The sequence below is a fragment of the Antechinus flavipes genome, chromosome 3, assembly GCF_016432865.1.
Source record: "Antechinus flavipes isolate AdamAnt ecotype Samford, QLD, Australia chromosome 3, AdamAnt_v2, whole genome shotgun sequence".
Taxonomy (NCBI): domain Eukaryota; kingdom Metazoa; phylum Chordata; class Mammalia; order Dasyuromorphia; family Dasyuridae; genus Antechinus; species Antechinus flavipes.
Window position 1 is genome coordinate 387,166,214 of NC_067400.1, and position 15,215 is coordinate 387,181,428.

Genomic DNA, 15,215 nt, shown 5'->3' on the forward strand with positions numbered 1-15,215 from the left:
GGTATGCACAGTTTGATAACTTTTTGAGCATGGTTCCAAATCGTTCTCCAGAATGGCTGGATGAAATATTGATAGTTTTTGTTGATGAACCATTTAACTGTGCTAAGAATTTTGGTGGCAAAAGCTTTCTTTTCTAGGTTTTCAGCAAGTGTCACTGGAGCTACCATAGAAGCATTTGCCATAGGTGTTCATTTCCAGGAAAAAAAGATGTGAATAATATGCTAGTAAACTATGAAATGGCAGTGTGTTCAGTGATAAGGTCCTGCATGATGGGTGTGGTGGGTAGAGTTCTCTCTAAACTGAAGAACTGATAAAATTGAACCCCAGGACAGGCAGGGAGAAGGTTGTAATAGAGATCAGTTTAACTCTGTGGTTCCACCTCTAAGGAGGTCATCCCCTCAGAAATCTAGTTATGTCAAACTCCAGAAATCCATCTTCTGTGGAGGTTGTGGACAGTCTAACCTTGCTATGCCCTCTCAGAAATTTCAGTCATGTCCCTGAGATTAAAATTTCCCTATAAATCTACTTACAACCCATGCCATGCTTGCTTCCCTCCTTTGGGGCAGTCTGCCTACCAGGTATTTCCTCTTACCTCTCCCCCATGCTATGTGGTATCTCTCCTAACCCTACTGGGCTTTTCCTTTTTTATAGCTAACTCTTTTTAGGGTGCTAAATCCCTTTCAGAATTTAGCTTGCCAGCTAAGCCTTATGGGATGTTTCCTTCCTCCTGGGTAATTGGGAGTTCCACTAAGAAATTTGTCTTTTATTTGCTCTCCCAACCCTATTTCATATTTATAGTTCCTGGATCTATTATACCTCTTATTTTGTTTGTGACTCTTCCCCCAAATAAATTTACCTTTGGCCAAAGAGAATGACCATTAAATATTTTTCACATGACTGAACCCTAACATTTGGTGCCTACCATTATCTAGTGACTGTATCAGCCACATCACTAAGCACAATGTCAAACCTCACAGAACAGTTACATATCTGTTTTGGGCTATTTAATATTAGCTCTAAATTACAGACCTTAGAATGGTTTGAACATTTGTAATTTTAGTCAAGTGTATAATTGATTTCATTTTGTTATCTTGTAGTTTTTTCTTTGAAGTATATCTCAGATTGTTAAGAACTATTCAACCTCTTTTATTACAATAGCAAAATAAAATTTTACAGGAACAAATATGCTAATAGCCTCTCCAGAGACTTTTAAGTATGGTTTCCGTTTTTGTACTCACTTCTGTGAACAGGTTTCCTTAAGTCTTTTTTTTTTTAACTGAGGCTTTAAAAGAGTCTGTGTTAACCTAATGTCTAGTATAATTTTAATTAATATCCTGCATTAACTTCAACAATTTTTAATTGAATTTTTTCTATGTGCCTACCTACCTGTGATAAAATACCTTATTTTCCACAGATGATTGTATAATAGGGTCACAGTAGGAGAAATGAGAAAATCTACAAAGATTTAATTTAGTAAAATTCAATTCAATTCTTTAATCATCTGAAGATTTCATCCTTTCAGATGGCTTAGAACTAGGTGATGAAAATAGGGTATATAAATGAAGAGGCCATCACTAAAAATCAGTACTTATAGGATCAGAAAGGCTAATTTTAATTAATATCCTGCATTAACTTCAACAATATTTAATTGAGTTTTTTCTATGTGCCTACCTACCTGTGATAAAATACTTTATTTTCCACAGATGATTATATAATAGGGCCACAGTAGGAGGAATGAGAAAATCTACAAAGATTTTATTCAGTACAATTCAATTCAATTCTTTAATCATCTGAAGATTTCATCCTTTCAGATGACTTAGAACTAAGTGATGAAAATGGGTAGATAAATGAAGAGGCCATCACTAAGAATCAGTACTTTTAGGATCTGAAAGGCTAGTAATAATAGAGAGTGTATAGAAGGAACATTAAATTTTTGCCAAGAAAATATGGTAACATGAGGTTGTTGTTTTAGAATAAAGGCAATGTTGCTTAATGGATAGAGTGCTGGACTTAGAAAAAACGCATATTTGAATCCTATCTCCTAGCAGAGTCATAGTATTTCTTGCACTTGGGTCAAAAATAATTATGGGAAAAGAGTAATATTCTCCCAGAGTTAGTTTGTGTGGGAAGAGGCAATCTTGGGGAAGGGGTATCATGGTAACTGTACTCATGGAGGGCCAAAGCCTGGAAAAATATAAAACTCATAGTAGCCATAGGAAAGAAGAACTCCATTTTCCTTGTTGGTGCCCAGGAACAAAACTCCAGGTGCCCTATACTGGTTATAGGAAACTTAGACATTTACTAGTTCATATAGACACTTGACTTATTAGCCTCAGTTTCCTTTTATGTAAAATGGGAATAATGATACCTGTGATACTTTGCTCACATCATTTTTGTGAAATTCAAATGAGATAATCAGTTTGTACAGCACTTTACACATTTCAAAGTATATCAATGTCAGTTTTATTGTTATTATTTAGTTGCATACTTATGAGATTGTAGTAAGACTAGACTATGGCAGTGAGGATAGGGGGAAGAGGACAGATAGCAGGAGATGAGCACATTGGTCTTGAATGGAGAAATGTGCCTGTCTCAAACCTTTTGAAACTAGCAGCAAAGTCACAGCCTAACATTTGTCTTGTTAACAATGGGGGCAGGGCAAGAAAAAGGGAGAAAGGAGTGAAGGGCAGCCCTAAAGTAGGGAAAAGCCAAATCTAGCATTCACTTGCTGTATGATCTAGGAAAAATCACTCAATCCCTCTGATTTTTAATATTTGTAAAATGAGATTGGTCTTTTCCAACTCTAAGATTTAATGGCTCCATCATCACCTATGAGTGTGCTTCCTTGACTTAGATAGTAGCAACTGCAAACTAGAGGTGCTATTTTCAGACAACAGCAGTTCATAACACAGCATCGGGCTTTATTGTGTCAGCAGATTATTCCAGGGTCACAGTTGTAAGAAACACTCCTGCAAAGCTTTATCTTCGGGAGGCTTAAATCTGATTGCTTGCATTCTAGCATTAATGCCTCCTGTTTGTCTGTTTCTTGCAGATCCTTAGGAAGCTGATTTCAGAGAGGTAGACAGTATGGCCAGCTCAGCCAGAGAGCACCTGCTTTTTGTGAGGAGGCGCAATCCCCAGATGCGCTACACACTGAGTCCGGAGAACCTTCAGAGTCTCGCCTCTCAGGGCTCCATGCCCGAGAACATGAACCTTCAGAGGGCTAATAGTGACACTGATCTGGTGACTTCGGAAAGCCGCTCTAGCCTGACTGCAAGCATGTATGAATATACCCTGGGCCAAGCCCAGAACCTCATTATCTTCTGGGACATTAAAGAGGAAGTGGACCCTACTGACTGGATTGGACTTTATCATATAGGTGAGTCATATAGAATGGAATTATGTAGTATGTGTATGTGTGGATAAATAGGTGAGTAGAGTGTTATCTGTATTTTTTCTTTGATATTTTGATTATTAAAAGAATAATTTCTGAAAAATATGAAATATGCACGTTCTTTTTACATTTACATTTTTAAACAAATTGCAGGGTGTGATTAAGCAAAGTTTTGAAGATTTCATATGAGTCTTCTCTAGGGTCATACTATTTGAAAATGAGTTTTTGTAAATTGCAACCTTAGACAATCCCCAAAGAAACCATTTCATAGACAGAAAATGACTATTCTACACACCCTGTTCTATCTCATTAAGATTATATCCATTTGGTAGACTATATTCTTACATTTAGATGATGATACATATTTAAACTGTACAAAAATGATATCTTGTTTTAGATCTGTTCTGAAGGAGTAAATGAATGGATGGAGGAAGATATATTTATTAAATATGGTGTCCCAAGCACAGTGTTTAATATTGGAGAACTAAATAAAAATGTTCTATGGAATGAATATGTATTATTTTTTAAGGTTTACTCTTCTAAAAACAAATCATGACTACCATAAAGAGCTTAAGGCTTGTTTTTTAATCCAAAGTCCTTAGATTATGTTCTAGGAGAAGAAAACCATTCTCATGGTAAATGAAGTAGAAGTAGTTAGTGAAATCAGTTTTCATAAAAATGTATAGTCAGTCACTACAAAAGCAGGTGATTCTAAGACTTTGCCCTCAGGGTAAGGCAGTAACAAGTCCATGAATCTACCACAGAGAAAGAAAAATTCAGGAAAAGTAGATGCTTTCACACATACATACAAAAACTAAAATTAAGGCTCACATCATTTCAGACTACCTGTTTCTTCAATTCCATTCCCACATTCACTAATTTCATTGTTTGGTTTGTGATTGGTCCAACCTGCCAAGTGCAACCAAATTGGAAAATTCCTTCTCTCTGGATTCCTATCTCTTTTGAAAAAAATTTATTTTAATAGCATATTATTTTTCTACTTATATGTCAAGATGGTTTTTAACTTTCACTTTTGTAAGATTTTGAGTTCTAATTTTTTCTCTTTTCTTTACCTTCCCCCTCCTTACACTAGTAAACAATCTAATATAGGTTATACAAGTACATTCATTTTTAAGATATTTTTGGTTCATATCTTCAGAAAGAAGGGGATAGGAATATGAAGCCCTCAGGGGCCTGACTGCTTGTTAAATTCTGAGGTGATGCTGATACCTGGACACTCAGAATCTTCAAATTTCAAGCTTATGAAGTTTGAAAGACTGACTGAGGTACAGAAAGTTGCAATAAGATCCAGCAGGACATATATTGCTACTATTGTTGTTGAGAACTTATAGCTATTATCAATAATAATACCAAATGTATGAAGCTTCACATTTATATCCCTTGAAATGTCATTTTTGACATCTAGTCAGAAAAGAACTGCCTCCAATTTATAGATAGTATTATAGACTTTAAATTGATATGAGACCTAAAATATAATCTAATTTTAATCAGCTAGGAAAGCAATAGAATATGTAAGAAAAATAAAGATTGCCAAACTGTGAGTCTTGGAATCACTTCACTTTTAAAGGTCTCAGTTTTCTCATCTATCCAATAAAAGAATTAGACTAAATGGTTTCTGAAATATCTTCCAAATCTAGGTATAGGCATCTGTACAAAAGGAGGACAAACATACATGTATGATATAGGTTTGAAATCAAAATACCAAGTCACATTTGGTGTGGAACCAGACTGAAAGGAGAAACTTTAACCAGATTTCCAATTTCTGAAAACTTCAGTCCTGCACAAGCCACTCATTAAAGGATTCATTAATAACAAATATACCTTCCATATAGTGAGGATATCTTATACATATATGGTCTTGCCATTTTGAAAAATATGGATAGGTCAAGGAAGCTAGGTGGTGCAGTGGGTAGAGCACCACTCCTGAAGTCAGGAGAACCTGAGTTCAAATCAATTCTCAGACACTTAACACTTCCTAGCTGTGTGACACTGGGTAAGTTATTTAACCCCAATTGCCTCAGGGGAAAAATGTGGGTAGCTCTATAATGATAATAAAGTAAAAATATATTTTTCTAAAAAATTACTGCAATCATAGTAGCTTTTGGATACAAATAGCACAATTGTTTTGTATGGATGGTGGGAAAAGCCTATATATTTTTTCTAATATAAAGGGATACTAATATTCCAAAGATTAGAAGCTAGTGGTTCTTCTAATTAATAGGAATGCAGATCTCTCTACAAAAACTTCTGACTCCATTTCCATATCTGTAAAATGGAATGAAAATAGTCCTACTTCATAGGGTCTTTATGAAGATGAAATGCAATATTTGTTTTAAAAAAACACATCTGGCACAGAGTAGGATTTACATTATAGTTGTTTCATTTTTCAGTCTTGTCCAGTTCCGTGTCCAGCTCTCCATGACTCCATTTGGGGTTTTCTTGGCAAAGATACTGGAGTTGTTTGCCATTTCCTTTTCCAGCTCATTTTACAGGTGAGGAAACGGAGGCAAATCAATGGATTAAATGACTTCCCTAGAGTCACAGATCTAGTGAGTTTCTGAGACCAAATTAGAATCACAAAGTTGAGTCTTCCTGACTTCAGATCCAGTATGTTACTTAGCTGTCCAGTAGGCACTATATAAATGCTTATTCCCTTTCCTTCTAGGTGGTAGACCTGGTTTGCAGTCTAAAAACCAGCCTAGCTAAATGAAGAGAAGTTTGGCCATCATTTGACAAGACTTAGAGGGAAAAAATCTCAGGTCAAGTCTTAGTGCTGAGAGACTAGTCAGCTATGTGAGTCAGCACAACTTATTTGATCTGTACAACTCTCAGTCTTCTTCTATATAATAATTTAGTTTAGCTAGATAGTTTGTAAGATCTTTGTGGTTTTTATAATTCTTTGAGTCTCAGAAACTGAAAGACAGCTAGATGGCCTTGAGCATAGTGCCCTGGACCTGGACTTAGAAAGACTGAAGTTTAAAAACAGCTTCACATACTTACCAACTCTGGGATTTTGAACAAGAGACTTAATTTCTGTTTATTTCAGTTTCCTCATCTGTAAAATAGGGATAATAATAGTACCAACTTCCAGGATTGTGGTGAGTTTCCAATGATACAATATTTGTAAATCACTTTGTAAGTCTTAAGAGCTATATAAATGCTTCTGATGCTGTTGCTACCATCATTAATTTTCAGACATTTTATATAGTATTTGGAAACCCTTTTGGACTCCTCTGTGGTCAATATGAACTTTTATGGTGCTACAAAGTATCTGATGGAGACAGCCACTATGGCAAGACAAAATGGCTCAGTAGTCATTATCTCATTGCTTCTCTATGTGCCTCGAAATTAAACAGCAAAAATTGAAGAACCATACAGTGCAAAAACACACTCTTATGTGAGTGATAGGGAGAATCCAATTTTTTTTTTCACATCAAAAAGGGAACTTATATTCTAAAAGATTGGGAAACAGTGGTATAGTATTTTTCATTATTGACACCAATATAGTTCTCTTTACAAAAACCTCTGTTTGGCACAGTTTTCTCAAAATGAAGTTTAAGAAACAGCACCTATCTCTCAGGGTTATTAGGAGGAATCATATGAGATAATATTTGTGAAAAGTATTTTTTTTCATAACAATGCATTGGTGCTTTGCAAGTCTCTATCTCCCCTCAAATGTATTCTCAATGATAGTGAAATAACATTGAATTCTATTAACAAACCAGACAGACATGCCAAATTGATAAAATTCACCCTAATCCCAAAAGGATATTTAAGAGTTTTTCCAAGGTGGGAGAGGGACTTACTATCCAAATTCTTTTACTATGGGTTTCAAAATATTTAGTTATGCCCTACCTAAAACGTTTATACCTAACAATCCTCACATAAAACCAGTGCAAAAGCTTTAGAACATCTGGAGATTTGTGCAAAAGCAAATGCCGTATTCAATAGATATTCATGGCAAGCCACTAACAGCAAGAATTCCATGTTCCATTTGACTGTCAGATTAAATAGCAGCTTTTCCCATGACCCTAGATAGCATATTACTTTAGACCCTGCATAATACTCAAATTAAAATGACTCATTACTTAGCATTCATGCTTTAAGTGCTTTATGTAATTGCTACGGTTTTGTCTCAGAGGAATGGCTTCCATTTTCTTTGAGTGGAGGTACCGCTGCATGTTATGGGATAGAACTAGTGCTACAACTTAGAAAAGCTCCTACAAAATCCTGTATTTAAAACTTCTGTTCATCATGTTGATGCTTGTTTTTTTTTTTTTTTTTAATTTTGAGTTGTCTGATATCAGTAGACCATGAACTAGATTATAAAAAGCAAGAGAATCAGAATTCTGCCCATTGTTACAACTTAATTCTACTTTCTAGCATAAGCTTAATGAAATTTGAGAGAAGCTACAATCAAGTTCATGATGTGTGACATTTTGGAGGAAATGAAAAAAGAAGGGGTTGTGGGTGATACTTTGTGATTGTTTTTAAAGCATCAGTGTAAGATTTGCACAATACAATATTATTCAGGTGTAATATTTTGAGAATTTAAAGATTTTTTTAAACATTTGTACTTTTCCAAGACTAGTCAGGATCCTAACTCTGCTTGTCAATAGAAAAATGACAAGATAACTCTTATATAAAATTTAAATTCAGCTTCCAAAAAAGCATAAAAACTAAAAGGAAATCAAATTAATATATGTTCCCCCTTTCAATTACATTTTTATTTTCCATCCAAAGGAACCAATCTACAGATTTTTAATAAAAACTTATTTGCTAAAAATAGATATTTATGTTCTTTATGGTTGCTAATATAAGGAGTATCACAGTTGGAACTGTTAAGTATAGTTAAAGTCAATTCTAATATGGAAAACCAAAATATAGAAACAGAGAATGCTGACAAATGATTGGCAAAGTTAAAGGAAACTTAGGAGAGTAGATTGAGTACTGAACTCAGAGTCAAAAAGATCTGAGTTCAAATCCCAATCATGACATACTAGAAATCCCAATCATGACACACTGACTAGAAGTTGCCAAAAAAAAAAAACAAAAACTGGTATGTATTGATAGAAGCTCTTCCTTGGGAGTTTCTTAAACCAAATGTCATCAGATTTAAAAAATACATACATACATACATACATATATACATCCACACATTCAGCTTCATGAATCAAAGATAACCACAACCACAGAAAAGTTAATTTTCTCATCCTTCAGACTTACAAATAAATTGTTGTCATCTCTCTAGAAATCACAACAAATATATAGAACTTCAAAATTGAATAAAAATCACCAGTGTTGGAAGAAAAAATGTCAGTGATGGATGAAGAGATAAATCTATTGTGGGGACTTGTGTTCACCTTTCAAAAACTTCTCCATGAGCTACACTTATATTTTATAACAGGAACTTTTTTAGGCCAAAAATTTCAATTACCTATGCCAGGATTTATTTTTCTCTAGCTAGGATGAATTGTATTTTTTTCTGCCTTTTTTACAGATTAGTTTTGCCAGCATATTCCAGGAAAGTCAATTGGAGTGAGTGATATGATAAAAAAGACCATTAATTAACAAAACACAAACAAAACATATACTCTGAAGGGAAAAGCACATCAAGATAGAAACACAATAAAAATGCAGGTCATGCCAGCAAACCACACCTCATCAGGTCTGTGTTTTACCCAAACCTTCCCTTCTGGGAATGATTTCTTTAAGGACCTTTTTTCTGTTCCATAAATAAAATTAATGTTGCTAGGTGATAGTTTGGCTTCTCAGATCATGGCTGAATTTGGGCAGGTGGGCAATTGAGGGAGTCATTTAGTAACTTTCTACCAAGGAAGAAAGAAACCTGGGGGTATTTTGGACAGGATACTATATTGTTATGAAATGTGAGTTCTTAGCCTGTGTTTATCACAATACCCATTAGAGAATTCTGTCTGTTACTCATATTCCTGTTGAGTCATAGCATCTTTCAATTAATGAACTAGCCTTTGGGGAATTGAGTCTTTCTGGGCATGTGATTTTTTTTTTCTTTTCTTATATTATTACTTTTTCCCCTTTAATTTCCTTCTCTAACATATTTATTACCACATCTATCTTCTACTTAATTGTGTCCAGCAATACTGCCTCAAGTGTTTTCAAGACCTTTATGATTAGTCTGAAAAATTACTCCAAACATATCATCTGTCCTACTAAACTCTACAAAATTTTTGTATTTTCAGGACTCATTGCTTTTATAAATCTGGTGGTTTCCTGTTATCTAAAAATAAGCCAATTTTAAAGCATTTATTAAATGCTTTAAAATGGCAAACTTTTTTTTTAAATATACATTATTTCACTTGATGCTCAGAATAAACCAGTGAAGGGGAGGCATGAGGGACTGAATGATTTGGCTCAACATTTGTCAAGGAACGGAGATGGGACTAGAGACTAGTTATTTTCATTCTAAGTCCAGTGCTTTTTTCCTTACTACAAGAGACTCTCAAAAGTTGGTAAAATTTTAAGGTAAAGGAAATAAGCAGGATTTACTTTAATTTGATAATAATTAATGACCTCAAAGAACTCAATAAATCCTGGCAAGTTTGAGAAATCACAATTAAGCTGCAACTTTGGTAATAAAGTTGTATCAGCAAAGAAAAAATTTTTCCCTAAGCTTACTTCTGTTTGCATCAGCTTTATCAAGTACCCTAGGCTGTAAACTCTGAGGATTGTCTTGACTAACTTGAACACTTAGTCTAACAGCTTTAACTAACTTGCATACAGTTCTGTGTCAATCAATCCTTTGAACTTCATCATTAGAAAGCATTAGTAACTCCTGTATACAAACTGCAATTATAGAGCTTAGAATTTACCTAAGGAGGGAACAAAATTATAAAAAAAGCACAAATTGTAAGAAAAAAACAAAACTACAATTAAAAAAAAAACAGAAATATTTACAAAACGATATATTTTTTTAAATTTTAGATTTAAAAAATTCAAATGGTTTAATTTAAAAATATCAAAATGATTGTGCAAATAATAGCACTGCATAATTTAATTTAAAAAATCTAGACATACTTAATATTCTCTGTAGAATTCACCCAATAAAAAATTTTTAACTGAATCCATGTAGCTCTATTTATATGATAAAACCTTAACTAGCCAAGATGTTAAAATAGGTGTTTCATAAACTGTGGTCCATGAAGCTGCTTTTTTGATAACTATTTTAATAGAATTGGTTTCCTTTGTAATTCTACATATTTTATTTTATACATTAAAGTATGATTTTGAGTGGGGAACACCTTCAGCTTCACCAGAATGCCAAAGAAGTCCATGACACAAAAATTAAGAATTCAACTCTAAGGGAATGATTAGTGTTTGCAGTCTTGGTAATAAGTAATAGTTATCTTGCTCTTTTAAAATGTATAAAATGCTTTCTTTGTATGAGCCTTTCTGGATAGTAAATGTTCTGAATATTTGAAGTATCAAGTACTCTTTTTTAATGACCATTTTGAAAGACAGTCTTTCCAAAATACATTATGCATCAATTCCTTGCCTTTTTAAACAGAATGTCAACACATTTCAACTTTTTCTTGATGTTTTAAGGTTATTATATTGGAAAATAATACAATGATGCCCCTATGGGCTACTGATATGTATTGGATTTTTATCTCTTCCCTTTTTTTTTTTTTTTTGTTTGTTTGTTTGTATTTGTTTCTTTTTTTTAAGGGCTTGAATCTGTTTTTTATAGTTATTTTTCTATTGCTTTTCCTGTATTTGTCACATTTCTAATTACCAATTTTTTTACTGTATTAATTCCTCTTTTACTCTATAATTGTTTCTATGTTATGATGATAGTTTAATTCAATATCTAAATTTGTTTTTAAAAATTGTATGGTAAGAGTAAAAAGAGTGATTTTCCTATGAGTAGATATAGTTGTAAATTTTATTGTGTGATATTTCCAGAGAACTGAATATCAGATAAGTGCTATATCAATCTATCTTTATTCCCCAAATTTGTGAAGATTTTTTTTGGGAACAATATTAATATTTGAATCTTCTTATAAAAGTTTTCTTACCTTTTCTTTATTTTTTAGTCCTTTGAATACTTTATCATCTTACTTTATTTTTTCTCTCAATAGATTATGCTCTCTTACCTGTTACTTTCTCCTTTCCTTCAGAGAAAGTCAAGTGCTTTCACATTTTAAAAAGATATGGGTAAAAAAATAAAAAGATATAGGTATGTGTGACTTCAAACTGGTTTCCTCAAGTGTATATAAGTGTTCAGTCATTGTTCATCCATTTATTCATTCAATAAGCCTTAAATGCTTAAGGGTACATAACACTACAATAAGCATCATTAAACAAGTAAACCATTAAGAACCATTTACAGTATGAGATTTCTTGCTCTGGGAGAAATCACAAAGAACAGAGTACCAAAGAAAAACTAAATGTTTCAAAGGACCACAAAGCACCAGAATTTTGGTATTCCAAAATGAAAGGGATTGGCTCTCTGAATTTTGACTCTTCCTCTATGGAGTAAAATAACTAGTGCCAAGATTTTTATGGTTCTGTTCAATCAGAGATAAGATGTACTGTACTTTAGACTCTGGTTCCTTCCTGATTAAATTTAGACTAGGCAAAATAATCGGGGGAGGAGAAAGGAAGGAACTATTATTTTGTATAAGACTCAAAAAGCCATTGTGGAATTTTTTCAGGTGATCACATTATATCCAATGAGTCACAAATAATTACTCTGTCCAAGAAAGTAAAACTGATTTCTTTCTCTAGAATTATCATAGTCATAACCCAAAAGAAAGAAGGTATCATCTGCCAACATGCACAAAATAATGAAAAAAATATTTTAAAAAGCCAAAGTAGTGGGGGAGGAATGTAGGGGATAGTAAAATGAAACAAATTATTTTAAAATCAAAGGACAAAATTTTACAATAGTTGAATAACAAAATAAAATTCAAATAAAAAAAATGCCATTTGTACATTAGATGTTTTCCCTTTTAAGTACATGCATAACCCACCTAATCTAAATTGGGTGGGGGTGAAGACAAGGGTAGAATTCTAAGCTTTATAGATTTTTTTTAACCTCTCAGAAAACAAAGAAAATTTTAATACATTCCTTGGCACTTCTGGTTTTATCAGCAGTGTTGGGGGGAAAAAAAAAACAATCTGATTTTAATCCAATTAAAATCAAAACCTATGTGCCTTATTAGAATCATGTAAACACAATTTCATGAACTGACGGCAGGTCCTATACCTAAATTTTTTCCCCATCATGTTCCCTTCTTTTAGTTGAATTCTACTTTCATTCAGAAAGGAAGTAAATTTAAAGGTTTAGATTGAGAAACCTAAATAGGGAATCTCTTATTGTACTCTTTAATATTAAATTTTAAAGTTTGTTTTCTTCATTCGTACAAATGTCCCCAAGATTATATGGATATTCCCTATTTTTTACTTTAAGGTCTGTTTGACTTCAAAGAAAGTGACTGGAATTGGTTTTCAAGGAAATCTCTTTTCCTTTTTGTTCTTCTTATTTTTTTTTGGTGAGACAATTCGGGGTAAGTGACTTGCCCAGGGTCACGCTGCTAGAAAGTGTTATATCTGAGGTCAGATTTGAACTCAATTATTCTCGACTCTAGAGCCAGCACTCTATCCACTGTGCCATCTAAGTGCCCCTTAAGCAAATCTCAGGGTAGTCACATCCTTTATTCTCAACCTATAAATAATCAGATGAAGATTAACTGCCTTTACAAATTTTAGCTATGATAAACTCCTCAAAATGGAGAAAGCACATTTTGAATATTTGAACTTAGTTTTTTCCAGTAAAGCTCTTAAATCCTGGGAAATTCTTCCTTGCATTGAGCCAAAAACCTTCCTAATTGTTATTTTGGTGTACAGCTTTTACTACTACTGCTCACTAAAGCCACAGAGTGAGTCTAATCTCTCATTCATATGACATGGCTTCAGAAATTTAGAGACAGTCCCAAGTTCTCTTAGCTAGTCTTTATAGGGCAATGTTCAATCTCCCTTGCCATTCTGGCTGCTTGGTTAGGGATATGCTTTAACTTGTCAATGTTTCTCTTGAAATATAGTCCTGGAAACTGAGTGGAACATATTTGATATTGTAGATCATAGTGAGAAGGGGCATTAGAAGTAACTTATTCTAACATCAATATTTTAAAAATGAGAAGAATGAGTTCTAGAACAGTGAAAAGTTTGCCTAATGTCTCATAGATAGTAAATAGCGGGTTTGAACTCTTGTCTTTTGACTTCAGATCCAGAGTCTGGTCATTATTCTGCATAGGCTAGCATTTATTTAATGCTTTAAAGTTGCTAAGTGTTTTACCTATTTTACCTTATTTTATCTTTAGAATAACTGTGAGATGGGTCAATAAGTCAGTTAAGTTATAATTTAATAAACATCTGACTCATTTTCAGATACTTAGAATGTCTTCACTACCCTACCGCATATCAAAGAAGAAATCATGTTTTGCTACAAGGTGGATTGTATTTTAGGTTTTTAAACAAGCAAACAAATCTTAGCCAATGAAGTTTATTCCTTCTCCAATGTTTTAGATATATTAAGTTGTTCGTGCTTTCTAAATATACAGTACAGTTTTGTTAACTAGCAAAGAGTCAGCATATTTATTTCCATTTGTTGAATGATACAAAACAGTTTACATTTCAAATGGCCTGGTTGCTGTAGAATTGAAAGGAGTTTAAGTTATCAATCTATGTTTCCTCCTGGGAATAAAAATTTGGGGTATCAGTTTAAAGTTAGTCAAAATTAAAATAAAGAAAAGCACTTACATGATTCCCTACAGATACATTAATATACTTAATGGACAATTTGGACCAGAGAGATGAAAAGACTCTTTATTTAATAATAATTCAAAGGTGATGAGAAAACTTGATATTTTTTTTTCTTCCCTGAAACTTCTGGAACCAAAAATTTAATGGATAATAAAATCAATAATATAAAGTTACTAGCATTTGTAGCATTTATAAAACTTTGTAAAGTAGTTTATATATGCTATCTCATTTGAGCACCACAACAATTCTATGTGGAAGATACTATTATTATTCTCAATATACAGATGAAGAAAGTAAGGATAAGAGAGATTAAATGATCTGCCGAAGTTCACACTGTTACTAAGTGTCTGATGCAGGATTAAAACTCAGGAATTCCTGATTCCATGTCCATATTGGACATTTCCATGCCCACCACTTTGTCCATTCTCCCATCTGGCTACATACTTCATGATGATAGTGAATATTGAGATTTTTCTACTACTTATTCTGTTGTCCTTACTTGTAAATCTTCCAAAAGGAGATTCATAGTGCCTCCCACTATAACTTTGAAATTTTACGAATAATATGTAATGGGCTGAGGCTTGAGTTGATGCACTGAGGTCCCAAGCACATGAGGCTAAATAGTAATTGGACCATACTCTATTAACATATAAGCTTGGAGAAAGAATGGCCCCCACCCACTCTTTGTGCAAGTCCTGATGTGTTGTATAGGAAATGACGATTTTGGTGGGTGGAGGCAGGGGAGTGGAAAAGGAAGGGGAAGGAGAGACTTTTGGGATTGCCATTGCCACGGTTGGCTCAGCTCACATCTCTCTCTGTTAGCTGATTTGTTTCTCTTTGGAGATGGCTCAGTGGATAGAGCACCAGCCTTGAAGTCAAGAGGACCTGAGTTCAAATCCAGCCTCAGACACTTAACAAACAGAAAAAGTTGTCAAAAGCAACAAAATCAAAAAGAAGAAGAGAAACAAATCAGCTAACAGAGAGAGATGTGAGC

At 33.6% G+C, this 15,215-nt stretch overlaps 1 protein-coding gene across 1 annotated transcript in view; it reads left to right on the forward strand.

Moving 5' to 3' along the window:
- The first annotated feature begins 3,069 nt into the window (after positions 1–3,069).
- The window catches only part of HECW2 (HECT, C2 and WW domain containing E3 ubiquitin protein ligase 2), a 295,562-nt gene continuing 283,416 nt past the window's right edge, over positions 3,070–15,215 (forward strand). Inside the window, exon 1 of the mRNA XM_051985971.1 lies at positions 3,070–3,379. Coding sequence (XP_051841931.1) covers positions 3,088–3,379 — 292 coding nt within the window. The 5' untranslated portion in view covers positions 3,070–3,087. The remainder of the gene's footprint in view (positions 3,380–15,215) is intronic.